At 42.7% G+C, this 16670-nt stretch overlaps 2 protein-coding genes across 2 annotated transcripts; one reads left to right on the top strand and one right to left on the bottom strand.

Annotated features, from left to right (window-relative positions):
* Positions 1-1245: 1245 nt before the first annotated feature.
* On the bottom strand, positions 1246-3205 carry LOC134453561 (E3 ubiquitin/ISG15 ligase TRIM25-like). Its single transcript, XM_063204343.1, has 4 exons — positions 2588-3205; positions 2110-2205; positions 1391-1613; positions 1246-1296 (listed from the first exon to the last, which is right to left on the bottom strand). The coding sequence occupies exons 1-4, from the start codon at positions 3176-3178 to the stop codon at positions 1268-1270; spliced, it is 939 nt and encodes a 312-aa protein (XP_063060413.1). The 5' UTR covers positions 3179-3205; the 3' UTR covers positions 1246-1267.
* A 1838-nt stretch (positions 3206-5043) lies between these two features.
* trpc2a (transient receptor potential cation channel subfamily C member 2a) lies at positions 5044-15351 on the top strand. The gene is made up of 13 exons (XM_063204342.1): positions 5044-5058; positions 5868-6560; positions 7690-7890; positions 8172-8336; positions 8726-8900; positions 9347-9547; positions 9919-10081; positions 11189-11281; positions 11513-11705; positions 12232-12359; positions 13035-13104; positions 13257-13389; positions 13800-15351. The coding sequence occupies exons 1-13, from the start codon at positions 5044-5046 to the stop codon at positions 14606-14608; spliced, it is 3039 nt and encodes a 1012-aa protein (XP_063060412.1). The 3' UTR covers positions 14609-15351.
* Positions 15352-16670: the final 1319 nt, after the last annotated feature.

The raw sequence follows: 16670 nt of genomic DNA, 5'->3' as shown, positions 1-16670 counted from the left end.
CACAGTTAGGCTTCATTTGTGGCTGGTTAATCTTAGCCTGTCAACACTTACCCAAAATCTGTAGCTGATGCTTGCAGGTGATGCATTACTTTTTAGACTCCATCCAAAACCTTTTGCAGCCCTTAATATAGCCTAGGGCAGTGGAACCATGTTCCCACTATTACCTTTCATGAATGACCTGTTAATGTTACAAATCGTATAGAAAGGGTTTTTTGTTCTACTTTAAACCTAAATACACTGAGATGCATTCCAAGAATTTAATGTCACACATTCAGATAATGTTCTCAATATCAAACACCTCAAAACTTGAAAAAGGCAGCTTAACACAGCTGTTGGAATATAATAAAATACCCCATATGTCACTCAGCACTTGTAGACGTCATAGTGCATAGTGTGTTCATGTGCAGCTTGTACTTGTAAAAAGAACTTTTTCTATTGAGTATCCACTCCACTCCATTTTGCACATCTTCCAGATATACCGTACGGTCTACATCTGTTGTCAACTTCTTCTTCTTCTTCTTCTTCTTCTTCTTCTTCTTCTTCTTCTTCTTCTTCTTCTTCAGCTGAAAGTGAGAGAGGTGCCACAAAGTGTGAGCTAAGCTTAATGTTGTGAAGTAGCCTATGATAGACTTTTTCTTTCCTATGTCTTCCACACAATCTGTATTGGAAAAGTTCAAAATGTATCCTGAACACAACATTGTGCTACTACTTTACAAATCACCCCATACTTGCCTTGTATTATATTGTGTGTAATTTTTTGTACACTATTAGGTAGCCTACATTTACATTAGGCTATGTATTTCCATTCTACATGCAAAAAATGCTGAATGAATACAGAGCAAACATCCACCCCCAACAAAAATAGAATGAGATTGAAAATGAACTTAATAATTAAATTCATACATGAAATGCACATAACACTTACTTTTTGCTCGTTTTCTCCTCTGTGATGAACACGTCTCTATTGAATTCAAGAATACAGTTCTGAATTCTTCTGTGATATACCTGTATCTTTTCTTCGAGAGCTCCCGTGGAGGAAATAGGCTGATCATTTTCACTGCAGAGAGAGAGAGGATATCAATTAAGTACTTTACAAATAGTAGTTTACAAATATGTTAATTTAAGTGATCCATACCTACCAGTCTCTGTAATACTGCATTTATCCTGCTTAAGGAAGTCTTCTAGTTTAGCTTTCAGCTGAGAAACTGTTTGTAAGACTTTTTCAAATGACACCTCCGAGCAGACGTCACGTGATGAATTTCCTTGGTCAGCTGAGGAACACAGAGGCCGAAAACTCTGCAGACACCAAATGTAGCCTACTGGTGAGAATATGGAAGATGACATTTTTATTTACATTCTCATAGTTCTTTTATTTGTTCCAATGGATTACCTGGAGAAAGGTTGTATGATCCTGTGTTTTTGAGAGCTGTTCCAGTGCAACATCTCTTCTCTTCAGCTCGGCAATCTCTTGCTCCAGTGACTTCAGCTTGCGTCACATTAGCCTTCTCCTGCTCTCTAATCAGTTCTGTCACCTCAAAGCATCTTCTCTTAATGGAGCAGATCATTTCAGCAAAGATCCCCTCAGTGTCCTTCACTGCTGCCTGAGCAGATAGCTGTTTGGAGACACAACTTAACAGGTTTACAACTTTCACTAAGAGAAGCCAATAGCCTGCCCCATGTTTCTGCCCTGTGCCTGTCAATGGTTTTTAGTTAGCCTATGAGGTCTATACAGTATGTTGCGTGCAAACTCTAAAAAAGCATACCAATTTCAAAGTGGACTTGCTGCATATGATGTAGGCTACAGTAAAGTGTTCAACTCTATGGTTGAGAAAGCAAGAGATTTGTAGTTGCACTGATGAAAGACATTTTTTAATTTATTATCATTCAAAAATGTTGTTTTTTTAATGGGGGGGGGGGTGCTTGCATGCCCATGAGGACACAGGTTTGAGTCCAGCCTGAGTCATATCCTAATCCAACCTGTGTCTGTCTCTCCAACTGATTTCATGTTTCCATCTTCGACTGTCCTATCTAAATAAAGGCAAAAATGCCCAAAACAAAGTAATTTAAAAAAGGAATGTTTTGGACCGTTGCCTTGTACTTGCCACTCACCTTCATCACCCTCACAGCCGTGTTTAGCTCCTGCAGGTGCTTTTGTTTCTCTTGAATTGTCTGCTGACATTTCCTTTGGCTTAGGCCCACCTCTTTCTGTGAGAAAATAAATCCACTAACAATATGTGCTATACGCTTAAGTGACAAAAAAATATAATCACTAATAACATAACATGTTGAGCCTTTTTATCATGTGTGAAGATGAACATTCATAGATAGCAGGTCTACTATATATTTTGATTCACAGCAAAACTCTTTTTCCTGGTATACAATTATATAACCTAATTCAATTAGCCTATATAATTTCAAGAAACCATAACACACTGTCCTACACTTACCTGCTCTTACTGTATACTGGTGGTTATGTGTCGAGACAAATTAATTCAGTGGAAGCGTAAGGATGGAAAGGCCAGGCTAACTTGTGGTCACATTGTTAAAGAACAAGACAAACCAGTTTATGATCACTGAATGTTCTTACCTGTTTCTCGGTTCTCTCTGCTGCAACTGAAACTGTTTTATGCCCACTGTGTTCATCCATGACACACATCATGCATATACACCTCTGATCAGTACGACAGAAAACCTCCAGTAGTTTTCCATGCTGAGTGCAGATCAGATCCTTTAGTTTACCATCAGCTTCGACCACTTTATGTTTCCTGCCTGGGAAGAGGTCATTATGAGCCTTGAAGTGAGTTTCACAATAAGAAGACAAGCAAACCAGGCAAGACTTGACAGCTTTCCGCTTTCTCCCAGTACAGACGTCACACCCCACATCTCCAGGTTTAGCATAGGCCAGAGTTGGAGAATCACGCCGTGTTCCTGATTTTTTTAACATCTCTACCATGTCAGCCAACATGGTATTTTTGAACAGAACTGGTCTTTGAGGAAAAGTGTGCCTGCACTGTGGGCAACTGTAGACACCGTTCAAGTGTTCCTTATCCCAGCAGCTTGTGATACAATCCATGCAGAAACTGTGTCCACATTGAAGGGCCACAGGATTCTTTAGAAGATCCAGGCATATTGGACAGCTGAACCGGTCCTGAGATACCGAAACATTAGCTTCTGCCATGCTGATAGAACAACGAGACCTGACCAAACGCACACACTTACCAGGAAGTAAATATGTCTTTCGTTTTTTTTCATGTGGCCTGTTGGGTCATGTGAGCAAAGGGTAGAGAGGGAGGTGACTAACAAGTGAGATAAATATGACATTAGTGTGCATATACAGTAAAAGATGAAGTGTTAATTCAACACTTGAAGACATTAAAAGAACATTTACAACTCTAAAGTGTTACCGAATATTCCTATTGATGAATTACAATGCTAGTAGGCCTACATGATTTTTACATAGATTTAGGCTATACAGCCGTTATTCCACTATACCCAATGAGGTAGCTATACTATAAGAGTACTTCTACTTCCAATTCTAATTTATACACCTCTGCTACATAAGGACAATGCTAGATATGGGAATGCTTCGTCTTCCCAACATATTGGTATGCAATGTTATTGTAGTCCATATGCCAACCCTTGGACCCATTGGCAAATGAGCATATGAAACGTTGTGTTGTTGTAGCGTATGGATTTTACATAAATATTGGATCACGTTTCAGAACGGACTGAAAATCAAGGCCCACCAGTGTTGTGTGACTGGCAGGTCACTGCATTAGTGGAAATACAGTCTTGTCACCACAGTGACGAATCTCCAGATTGTTTTCCAGATGGCATGTAATGGTTTTATAATCACCATGTAATTGCAACAACGCCGGAATTCAATCAAATCATATAAAAAAATCATAATGGATTCATTTTTTGGTCTGTGTATTTGTGTTTTATCATTATTATTATTGGCCAACTTCCATGATTGGTCACTGTTTCCTGGCCCAGACAGCAATGACAGCAACCCAAACTGGTGATACTCAAACATACCCAATAATGCTGAGTCATGGTACAAGATAACAGGTTCCCCATGGCACGATTCAACCCACATGTGCACAGTGGAATGCCAGCTTATCCAATCCCATCAGCTCCTCTGACAGCCTACCAGGTCCTCTATTAGGGAATTGACCTTGTTTTTAACGCTTCCTGATCTGACAGAAGAAAGCATATCAAAAAGAGCTATTTGTTTGGCTAAGCATACATATTCAAAGACAATGAGTATACACTGTCCTTTAGTGAAGCCACAAACACTTCCAATTAATTAACTTCCTCTCAGTGCTGTGTATTATGTTGTCTGCTTTTATATGTCCCCAAGGAGCAAGAACATGTGAAAATGTAGTACACATGCATATTTCATAATAGGGTAAATTAAATGCTTTTTACATCATGTTACCTTCAGGCGATTTTGTCATGTATACATCTTAACAATATAGACTGTAAATACTAGACTAAACAATCATTTCAACCCAAGCTTTATTTAATAACACACAGTTGTTTTAAAGGGAAAATAAAGAAGGTACTCCACACACAGACACTGTTTTTTGCATGTTCAAATATATGCATTCAGATTCAGATATATTTTAGTCTAGCACGCAATCCTTTCCAAAGAAGCCAAATTAATTAACCTTCTTCAAAGAAACGATTCGGCTCTGCTCATCCTAATGAGCTATGAGACGGCTGAGGGGGCTAATTGCTGCCATCCTCCAGGGAGGACGGCGGTTGTTGTTCTGTTTCAGGGAAGGGTACATTGTGCATGTTCAAAAATTCTCCCAGATGAGGACTTCAAACAGAGGTGACAGGGTTTTTACAACACCACCGTCACAGCCGCCACAGAAAATTAGAATACATCTTTTTTTCCACTTCAACATGTAAGTTAGGGTATAATGTGGGACAATGTACTTTGGATTACAATACCTGGGATCTTTGGAGAGTCTTTATAGAAGCTGACAAACGAAATTAGATCAAGTTCATCATTGCATGGGCTGAAGAAGAGACATGGAGAACATCACGGTGAGTCATTTTTTCTGTTTCACAAGACACCTGTGGGATTCCTTGTCTATAAAACATTTCCTTCTCTGTTCGAATCTAGGCCTACTTCTATCTCACTGTAAGAAAGATTTGCAGGTTATTAATGCCTAGATGAAACCATCGCTGATTAAAAACAGGTTGCTAGGGTTTATTTTCCATTGCTGATAGCCTATAGAACTATTTTATGAATTACCCTCTATTATTATTGAAGGCCTACAAAAATAACATTTCTAATAAAAAAAGTAAATAGTTAACAGATACAGTATGCTACTTGATAACTTCATAAGCTGATCATTCAGTTGAAGGAGAGGATTGTGCACATCCCAGGGAAAGGTGCAGGACGAAGGTCAACTGTAGTTTTCAGAGTGAGGAGTCCTTAGAATCCTTTTTGTTGTGTTTTATTTTTTTCATGGCAGGATAACATTTCGAATCTGAAGAAGACTGTTGAGGTCGAAACGTTATCCTGCCATTAAAAAATAAAACACAAAAAAAGGATTCTAAGTGTGCGGACTCTCTGAAAACATTCTGATCATTGCCATAATCAATAGGCCTACACACAGGAAAATCCCAGTGTCAATATACTGCGAACCTTAAAGAATTGAAATGATCTCTGAAACAACATTTGACCTGTAGAGTTGAAATTACACTGGCAACACTATTTTACACTGTCTTTTGACTCCACTGTTTATTGTTTCTTTTGTCCCTATTGATATTACATATTTTGTTTTGTGGACTCTCTTATAACATCTGAAATAAATGAAATCAAATACTGTTCTGTTTCCCCCTGACAGTCGGACCACTGGCGAGAGATCGTCAACAAAAAGCTCCACTTCCCCCCGGAGCTGATCGCTGCCATCCACGAGGGCAACGTGATCCTGGTGAGCCGGCTGCTGTCCACCGGCGACGGCATCATCCGGCAGCTGGACGACTCCGAGGACCGGCTGTGGCGCGAGGCCCTCAACCTCTCCATCCGGCTGGGCAACGAGGAGATGATGACCACCCTGTTCCTGGGCGTCAAGTTCGACTTCCGCCAGATCCACGAGGCCCTGCTGGTCGCCGTGGACACCAACCAGCCGCGCTTCGTCAAGCAGCTGCTGGACCAGCTGGACCAGGAGAAGGGCAACAAGATGGACGTGCGCTCCTTCTCCAACGCCATCTTCGATCACTCGATCGACGACTCGCAGTTCGCCCCGGGAGTGACGCCTCTCACGCTGGCCTGCCAGAAAGACCTGTACGACATCGTCACCATGTTGACCCAGAGGGGTCACGACATCCCCTTGCCCCACTCCATCTCCTGCACCTGCCTGGAGTGCCGCAACGCTCGGCAGTACGACCTGCTGAAGTTCTCCCTGTCCCGCATCAACACCTACAGGGGCATAGCCAGCAGAGCCTACCTGTCCGTCACCGCTCAGGACTCCATGCTCAGCGCCTTCCACCTCAGCCGGGAGCTGCGCAGGCTCTCCAAGAAGGAGCCAGAGTTCAAGGTAAGGAAACAAGCCAACAGGAAATAGTACATGTCCGCAATACTGTTAAATATTTCCCCTGAAGTCGCTGATGCCATTAAATATTTGGGAGCATTAAACAGTGTTGTGGATATTAATATTTCCTTTAAGTTACCTTGTTTTGTCCAGCACCTGTGCTCCTGATGTGTGTAACAAAGGTCGCAGTCTGCCCCCTCGGGGTCTCAAACTTGCCACATCCTAGTCAACGCATCGGTTCAGGTATGGGAGGCACAGCACGATACCGCTGAGCTAAAGGACAAGTGCAATAGCTCAGCACTACCGATACTGTAGGAGGCTTTGGGAGGGAGGTTTACTAACATTTCACGCCACACTCTGCTAGTTGGCCTCTGTTATACAGTATGTGCTCTCATTCTCTGCTTTTTATGGAGACAAACTTAGACTGCTTGCTTCACATGCAAATGTATGCAACCTTCATTTTAAATCACTATTCCCATTTCAAGGACTCCTTTGGAAAACTGGATCTAAAGCAATATCTCAAAATATTTTTTTTTCACTTTCACATGGCTATTTTTTGCTCTTCTACATGTCAGTGGTCTTTGCCTTTGTGTGACGGAGAGACCACTACATACTGACATTTTAAATGGGTACTGTTGTGTGATTTCTTATCCAGTTCCAGTATCTTCTGAAGTCTGACTGGTTAGGCCAAGCGTTAGGATGACTAGTGTGTTGAATCCAATGTCATCTGTGTTAGTAGGTGTGTGTGTGTTTCACCCCCTATTCCCAGTACCTGGAGTGGCGGTGTCAGGAGGAGTTAGCGGTTTGCGGTGATTCACATGGTGGATAGTATGATGTGGCCCATGTCTTATGTGTGATGTGCCCTCTAGCCTCAGTAGCATACCTGTTACATATTCTCATATGGTGAGTGTGTGTGTGTGTGTGTGTGTGTGTGTGTGTGTGTGTGTGTGTGTGTGTGTGTGTGTGTGTGTGTGTGTGTGTGTGTGTGTGTGTGTGTGTGTGTGTGTGTGTGTGTGTGTGTGTGCATGCGTGTACGTGTACGTGTGTACGTGTGAATGCTGCGTGCATGCATGTACACATGCTTGTGTGTGTGTGTGCGTGCGGGTGTACGTCCATCCTGTACCCTACCCTCCAGCCCCAGTACCTGGATCTGGAGCAGCTGTGTCAGGAGTTTGCAGTGGAGCTCCTGGCCATGTGCCGCAACCAGAGTGAGGTCACCACCATCCTCAACAACTGCGACGGAGACAGCGATGAGGACATGGACGACCAAACCTTCGAGCCGGGAATCCCCAACCTGTCACGCCTCCGACTCGCTGTCAACTACAATCAGAAGCAGGTCAGAGCAGGAATTTCATACTCATAGTTTTGAGATAGTTGTAGATTTTTTTTCAACTATCCTAATAAAGTGGTAAATAAATAAAGATAAATGATCAGGTTAATACATAAAACGTTTTATACAGATATATCTGTAAAAATGGTTGTTCTCGTGGGATTTTATATAGAGGAGACACATGATGCAGGCACAACTTCCTTCATACAGAAGATTTCCTTTCTATGAATGATTTCAAACCACTTACAGTACTTAAAAAAGGACGCCTCCGCCCTCCCCCTCCACAGTTTGTGACCCACCCCATCTGCCAGCAAGTGCTGTCCTCCATTTGGTGTGGCAACCTGTCGTGGTGGAGGGGCAGCAAGACGGCGTGGAAACTGCTGGTCTCCCTGGCCATCTTCCTCACCATGCCCTTCCTCTGCCTCGTCTATTGGGTCGCCCCCAAATCCAAGGTTTGGGATGGCTCTATTCTACTGCATTAACATTAACACGTTTTCTTCACGTTGGTTTGTTTGTTTGTTGGCTTTCTTGTCCTGTGTGGGCAAAATACGTAACTCACCAGTGCAATGGCTCAGGCCACAGTCTTGGCAACGGTCTGTGCTCTCTGAGAGCTACTTTTTACCTGATAGTTACCGGTATAGCCCGATTGAGAGAATGATCCATCTGCATTTTCCTGAGCTGTGCATCCTCCTTTCACCTAATTTCTTTGAGATTGTGGGTTCAAGCCTGACCTTGAACTGTTCAAGATGACTTCAATCCCGTTTGATTCAGGTATGCAAGTTTCAGATTGATTGAGGTTCATACAGTGATAAGGTTCCCTTTGCCTGTGTGTCTTCAACAGCTTGGGAAGACTATGAAGATCCCTGTGATAAAGTTCCTGCTGCATTCTGCGTCCTACATGTGGTTCCTCATCACACTGCTGGGAGAGTCCATCTTCATGGAGATCTTTCGCCTCGACTTCGCTTCCCGCAAGCAGAACTTCCTGCACAACTCGATGCACATGGTCTGGGTAGTTGGTGAGTTAGATGGACGTGGGGTTCCAGACCACAAGACAACACTTAATGAGTCTTGCGTTCACACATAATTATGGCTTGGGAAACACATTGATGCTAGACTGAATGAAAGTCTGAACTTTGCACACCACCCTTATAAAATAGATAAATAAAATTCATGTTAATGCAGACAATTTACCCACAAACTGAAATGAATTTGGCCTTGCGGCGGTGGTGGTTCAGGTGGTAGGAGCCTGTTTGGCAACCAGAAAGTTGTATGTTCGACCCCCACTCTGCGTGGAAGCCACGGCCACCGGTGTTTGAATGTGAGTGTGAATGGATGAATGTGAGGCATGCAATGTAAAGCACTTTGAGTGCTTACAGGAGTGGAAAGGTGCTTTATAAATACAGTCCATTTATCATTTACCATTCAAAATATTGTTGTTTGATTGTGTTATAAATACATGCAGGTTTCTTCTGGTTTGAATGCAAGGAGGTCTGGATCGAAGGCCTCAGAAGCTACTTCCTGGATTGGTGGAACATTCTAGACATGATGGTGCTCAGCATGTACCTGGCCTCCTTCGCCCTGCGCGTCCTCATCATGCTGAAGGGCTACTTTGTGTGCCAGGACCCCAACGCAGCAGAGGAATGCGTTTACTTCACGGACTCAGGTTATAAACAGACAATAACACCTACTGTACATACACCCTTACATTCAAGTGTAACACTTTCAACTTCAAAGAATGGTTTTGGTGTCTTGACACTTTCTCTTCTGCTTAATTAAATTGAACAGGTGAATGTACATTAAATAAGATGTGTAGATGCACAAGGATGTGGAAGCAAGGGAGGCACACATGTACACACACCCATTCACACACACACACACACACACACACACACACACACACACACACACACACACACACACACACACACACACACACACACACACACACACACACACACACACACACACACACACAATTACACACAACCAGAGCAGTTGGGTACTTTAGTTACATGACTGTATCTCTGTTGCCAGTGAGGAAGGACTGGCGACAGGAGGACCCCCAGTTCATCTCTGAGATCCTGTTTGCTGTGACCAGCATGCTGAGCTTCACCCGGCTGGCCTACATCCTGCCTGCCCACGAGTCCCTGGGAACACTGCAGATCTCCATCGGCAAGATGATTGATGACATGATGAGGTAATGTTCTTGCCTGGTTAACACTAGACTATCTCACAAGTGGGGAATTGAGGGTTGGGAATTGAGGGTGCACTCATAGGCCTTTTTAAAAGATATTTGTGGGTCTTTTAGACTTTATTTTGGACAGGACAGTACAAGAGGTAGAGCGAATGGGGAGAGAAACAGGGAGGGGTTGGCAAAGGGCTGGGAGTCGAACCCGTGTCAGCCGCATGGCAGGCGAGTGCCCTACCGGATGGCCACGGCAAGGCTCATAGCCGCTTTTTTACATTGAGGTTACGGTAACACTTTACAATAAGGTTACATGAGTAATGATGGAATAATGTCTGAAGTAATGACTGATTAATAGTGAATAAACATGTGATTCATGTATGCAGTAATGTCTACTCCATTAGTAATCAATACATAATGATGAATGGCTCATGATTGGAATAATAATGATTCACTATGAAGTAAATGTGATATATCAGGGGTTAATTAAGGGTGTGAGATCCAAATGTTAATAAATCATGTGTTAACATTGCGGAAAAAGATCATACCATATCTTTCCGATCATAGATGAATCAGACCTTAGTTAACGGTGCAATCGGAATTACTGACCATATGTTTCCATTATTACTGCACCATTAACTAAGGTCTGATTCATATATGATCGGAAAGATATGGTATGATCTTTTTCCGCAATGTTAACACATGATTTATTAACATTTGGATCTCACACCCTTAATTAACCCCTGATGTACCACATTTACTTCATAGTGAGTCATTCATCATTATATGTCGACTACTAATGGACTAGACATTTCTGCATGCATGAATCACATGTTAATTCACTATTAATCAGTCATTACTTCAGACCTTATTCCGTCCTAACTCAAGTAACCTTATTGTAAAGTGTTACCGAGGTTACAAGGTCAGGCAATTGCCCAGGGCCGCGTCCAATTAGGGGCCTCGTCATCACTTTACGATATTTGTTTTCCTGCATTTATACATCACAGATTATTACAGGGGGGACCTCAAGATTGTTCTTTGCCCGTGGCCTCAGATTTCCTAAACCAGCCACTGGGTCCACACTTCTTAACAGCTGTCAATTGTATGCCTCTCTTTCAGGTTTATGTTCTTGCTCATGATCATTGGGACTGCATTCCTCTGTGGGTTGAACAACATATATGTGCCTTATGTCATATCACCAAACCTGGGAAAGTAGGTCATTTTAGTTGCTTTTTATTATATATTTCATTATTATAGTGACGCTGTCTGTTTGAGACTTCCTGTAATTACTGGTTCTGTCATAGATACTAGGCTAGTACACCACACAATTACTGTAGGCCTTTGTCTGTGGGGAGGTTTGTATTCTTTACAATACAGACTCTTTCTTTCTTTCTTTCTTTCTTTCATTCTTTCTTTCTTTCTTTCTTTCTTTCTTTCTTTCAGGTTTAATGAAACAATCAACTTCCTATTCTGGACCATGTTTGGAGTAGCCAACCAAGACTATGTGGACATGCCCAGTTACATGCTCGCTGAATTTGTGGGGAGGATTCTGTATGGGATCTTCACTTTGGTCATAGTCATTGTGCTTCTCAATATGCTAATTGCTATGATCACCAACTCCTTTCAGAAGATTGAGGTGAGCACAATATGTAGCTACGCATTTATGAACATGAAATTGCATGACAAGTCTTTGATTTACAGTTGCATAGTATAGTTGCATTAAAGACGTGTATGAACTAATCCCAAATAGACATGACTTATAGTTGCAATCCAAAGCACTGGTGCTCAGGGCCGTAACTAGACATTTTCAAATACTGAGGTCAAACACTGCGTGCTGTACAGCATACTGTACATTTAGAATGCTTCAAACACTTCACTCAAAGTTTGTTTTCATTAATCACTGCATTGAGGATAAATGGGAGTGGCGTATACAGACTGAATGTATCATTGTTGATCATATATCGATTTTCATCATAGATAAATGTCACATTCCTGGGAAAAAAACAGAGGACATGACTTCTGTGTGCTCAATGGTAGTTACGGCCATGCTGGTGCTTGTTTAGAAATGTTCAGATATGAGGTATCAAAAGTTCTGTTATATTAGGAATTCTGTGAAATCTAGGAATTCTGATCCCTAAGCACTTTGTTCTGCACTGTTGCAGGACGACGCTGATGTTGAATGGAAATTTGCTCGCTCCAAACTCTACCTGAGCTACTTCAGAGAGGGCCTCACCATGCCCGTCCCTTTCAACATCATCCCATCACCCAAAGCACTCTTCTACGTTGTCAGGTGGGGAAACTGATTCATATTCAAATCAATCATATAATGTATCCAGGGGCGGTCCTAGGGGCAATTCCCCAGGGCAGCACCCGAGAGGGGGTGGCACCACTGTGAAACCCTAGCCTGATTATCATCGACATTCAAATCTCTTCGAGACTTGGTCTTACCAAGAGCATAACAATTAACGTTTCCCCAACGGCATGGTTGACCTGCCTCCCTTGGTTTGCTTATGGTTGTTTGCTTATCGACAAAGTGGGAGGAGTTCCCGTATTTGCGGGAACTCAGAAAGTACTTGTATTGCTCTTGACCTGACTAGTTGCAACGCTGAAAGTGTCACTAGGAGGGCACAGCATGGCTAGTAAAACCCTGCCCCTGAAACGACCCAGCTTAAAGCGCTATAAAAATGCTAAAAGTGTTATAAACATATTACAAATAATTTAAAAAGTGTCAATTATTACCACATTGTTGCAGTGATAACATTATTATTAGTGTGTTTTTTGTCAGTTTTTATGAGCGTTTTTCACCAAGTTTTTCACAGGGAGCACGGCGCCGGAATGTGAACATCTGCGATGTTCCACTTGAACCAGTGTGTTATGTTACAAAAATGTTGAATGCTAACTGTTAAACTACAGAAATTTATATCATGTTTAATCTGATATATATTACCTATCTGTTGCTATTTAGGGGCACCTTTCGAAAGCTTTGCTGCTGTTGCAACAAGAAAGATCCAGAATATCCTCCAATTGCATCAATGGTGAATATCATACAAAACAATAGAGCATGTGCTTCATTGTCTTCAATTAAAGTCCTACCAAAATAAAATTAATAGATAGGTACTGTCCAATCCTTGTGTTCTATGTTAAACCCCTCTTGGTCATTAAATTTCTCTTGGTTGCTTCTCTCTAGTCTAACAGCACCCTGAACAACAATGGGGAACAAGGGGAGAACCGGTTGCCATATCGACTACAGGTCATGAAGGCCCTCGTCCAGCGCTACATTGAGGCAGCGCGGCGCGAGTTTGAGGAAACCAAGCGCAAAGGTACCTTCATATAATGATAATATAATAACAAAAAAAGTTATTGGGGCATACCAAACCCTCAATCTAAAGACAAGGGGAGCATGTCAGTTTTACTGTACTTGAATCCATTCTCGTGAATGATAATAGTCGAAAATGTGCGTCTTTGGGTGTGTTTATGCTGACTTGTAAGAGAAGTTGTGTGTGTTTCTTTGTGTGTGTGTGTGTGTGTGTGTGTGTGTGTGTGTGTGTGTGTGTGTGTGTGTGTGTGTGTGTGTGTGTGTGTGTGTGTGTGTGTGTGTGTGTGTGTGTGTGTTTGCGTGCGTGCGTGTGTGTGTTTCCGTGCATGTGTGTGTGTGTGTGCGCGCATGCGTGCGTGCATGTGTGTGTGCATGCTTTGTACATGTGCATGTGTGTGCCTGTGTCTGTGTCAGACGTGGGCAACAGGATCACGGAGCTGGGCAAGGTGGTGACGCGGGTGCACGCGGAGATGAAGGACCTCCACCAGAGCATGGTGACGCGCCTGGACAGCCAGGACCCCAGTAAGGCCAAGATGGACAGCAGCGACATCCTCAGCCGCTACATCACCGGGGCCAAGAACAACTTCCGGGGCTTCGACAACAAGCTGGCGTGGCAGGGCAGCGCCTCGCCCCTGGAGGTGGCCGTGCACATAGAGGACGAGAGGGAGCAGGAGGAGGAGCAGAGGACAGCGGAGGGAGAGGCAACAAGGCAGGAGGTGAAGGATGAAGGGAACGCAGAAAGGGATAAGACTGGTGAAGCATTGGAAGAAGGAAAGAAGGAGGACGGTTTGAAAGAGGAGAAGGCCCAGGGTAGCTCAAAAATGGAAGTGAAGAACATAGAAGGAACATCAAAGACAGAGGAGGAGACAGGAGAAGGGTCAAAGGTGGAGAAGAAGACCACAGAAGAAGAACCCAAACAGGAAACGTCCAATGTTCAAGGGACAACGGAGCCAAAAGCGCCAGATGGAGGAACAACCGAAAAGAAGGCAGGGGGAGGAGGAGAGGCGGAAGAGGGGAGGATGGCAGATGAGAACAAAAAGAAGAGAGGAGAAAATGGCGCCATCACTCCTACAGGAGGCAAGAAGCTGCTGAACTCCGGCTTCCCGAAGGGATCTCCAAACGGCAACAGTCCATCCCACAGTACTCAGGAGAGCTCCGCCGCGAAGAAAACAGAGAACAGAAACGCTAATGGGACCTTAGGGGCAAAGATCAGCGCTAAGTAACTGTGTGCATTTCATTTTCCATTTCAGTCACTTCAGGGTAGAAAGAAACACTGCAGAGAAAAAAAAACTAAGTAGTGTGAAATTACTAAGCATGCTGAGAGCACTCATTAAAACAGTACATTACAAAAAAACTGCATTTCTAGTTCGTTATCTGAGAATACTTTAGGGTTGTTTTTTTTGCCTGTGTACATATAATACACGAGTCACAGCTTTTTCCTAGTTGCACACCAAGCCACATCTCATACAGTGTGCTCAACGACTCTCAAATACATCTTCTCCACTTTGCTGTTGAACTTGTCAGACTATACATGTCATCTCTCTGTTGGGGGAGACGGTTCATAGGGGTTAGGCCTTTTCAGCTCAAAATCTTAGTTTCTTTGACAATGTCATTGAGTTCAGTAGGAGAGACACTTTATGAAATATGAATGTTTGACAAAATACGGTTGGAGTGATTTAAGATTGAAAAATCTGATAGAAGATTATCTGTCATTCAGGTCACATAGTCAAAAAGCAGCAAGGACTTATTTTTGGACCGTGGTACTTCATCCCCAAAAGAAGTCCAGCTCCTTACATAGCTCTTTCGACTACAGGCTGGAAGTCATTTTACTGCTTTAAAGAGCTTTAACAGGTGACCAAGTACCGTGGAAGTAATGTAGCTGATTTAAGAGTGCCTGGACTTCACACAGGAGGCACAGGTGTTGAGGACTGCTTGTTGCTCATCTTTGAGTTTGAGTACTGGAATGGTGATAAAATGTATCTGTTTGTGTAAATAAAATGTGAAACCTGAAGTTCTCTCAGTGTTTTGGTTGATGATAACCACCCCGGCTTAAAACAAAATCATGTAGAAAAAAATATAAATCGTCTTTAAGTTGCCAGTCTGTTGCATTTACATCAAGAACTTGTGTTCATGTCAACACAGTCTTTGTTCAGACTACTTATTTCTAAGAGTAGCCTGAGCAACATAGCATCCTGTTTATGATTTATTTAACAACAGTGTCAGTCAACTACAGAGATTACAATGTTACATCATACACACACGCATGCATGCATGCACATTGCACGCATGCACATATGCAGACACACGCACACACACACGCAGGCACGCACACACACACCTTTCCTTGGTAGGAAACATCTGAACGCACTTGGCAAGGGTGTGAAAAGATTTACATCACAATGACATCTAGCAATTTGATGGATGCCTGTACCACATGACCTCCATTCTTGTTCAAATGAGTTGGCAAAGGAAACAGTGTTTAAGTAATCAAGGTAGAATGAAGTCCGGCTGCCAACATGCAGTATTTCAATTTGTAGACGTTCAAAACAACACCATTAACAACAAGTCTGTCAAGAATCTTTATCAACAACATATTGTAGTTTTACAGTGTTAAGCCAACACTTTTAGAGTTAAATTTAACACTTTTTTAGTCGGTCCTAATGGATTAACCCTGTAATACCCATATACTGTGTGAACTGATGTCTTCATCATTTCAACACTTTAAGAGTGCAACCATTTGCACATCCTTTCATTAGCACGAAGGGAGACTGTTGTTTCAATTAGCTGAGTCTACCTTGAGACTTGGCTTGTTCCTGTGTGGCGGAGTGCAGGTCTGAGCTTGCTCACCTGCGCGTTATGCCCCTCCCCTCATCTCATCTCATCTCATCTCATCTCACCTGAGCGGAGCTCCCTCATGTGACTCCTCTCCTCACCTGTTGTCACCTGTGGTCATTAACATCGTCACCTGCAGCACAGGTAACCTCAGGAGGACCCACAGCAGTGACTCGGGGAGGAGGATGAGGATATGGTAATAATAATGATAAAAAGATGAGGAAGAGGAAGAAGAAGAATCACCGTCGTCATCAACATCATTGAAATAATAATCATGAATAATTAGCAGCTAATAACAAATTTGTCAGGTTTTAACACTTGCAAACTTAAGAAAACTCAAACACAAGGGCTTTATCTGCATCTCCACAAATTTATATGTGGAGGGGGGTGGTTGAAGATTTCTTTTTCCATTTACCATTTTTGCCATTTACAGTTGACTCTAGAAAGTTTAAA

Source organism: Engraulis encrasicolus, chromosome 8, assembly GCF_034702125.1.
Source record: "Engraulis encrasicolus isolate BLACKSEA-1 chromosome 8, IST_EnEncr_1.0, whole genome shotgun sequence".
Classification (NCBI taxonomy): domain Eukaryota; kingdom Metazoa; phylum Chordata; class Actinopteri; order Clupeiformes; family Engraulidae; genus Engraulis; species Engraulis encrasicolus.
The sequence above is the reverse complement of the archived record's forward strand: the minus strand, read 5'-3'. Positions and strand labels throughout refer to the sequence as shown.

Bases quoted from the DNA above. Each gene is read 5' to 3' on its own strand.
- LOC134453561 (XM_063204343.1), bottom strand. From the start codon at position 3,178: ATGGCAGAAGCTAATGTTTCGGTATCTCAGGACCGGTTCAGCTGTCCA. The intron at 1,614-2,109 runs GTGAGTGGCAAG...GTCTCCAAACAG, and splicing joins CGGCTGTGAGGGTGATGAAG to CTATCTGCTCAGGCAGCAGT. The intron at 1,297-1,390 runs GTAATCCATTGG...TGGTGTCTGCAG, and splicing joins ATCATACAACCTTTCTCCAG to AGTTTTCGGCCTCTGTGTTC.
- trpc2a (XM_063204342.1), top strand. The intron at 6,561-7,689 runs GTAAGGAAACAA...CCTACCCTCCAG, and splicing joins AGAAGGAGCCAGAGTTCAAG to CCCCAGTACCTGGATCTGGA. The intron at 12,360-13,034 runs GTGGGGAAACTG...GTTGCTATTTAG, and splicing joins GCACTCTTCTACGTTGTCAG to GGGCACCTTTCGAAAGCTTT.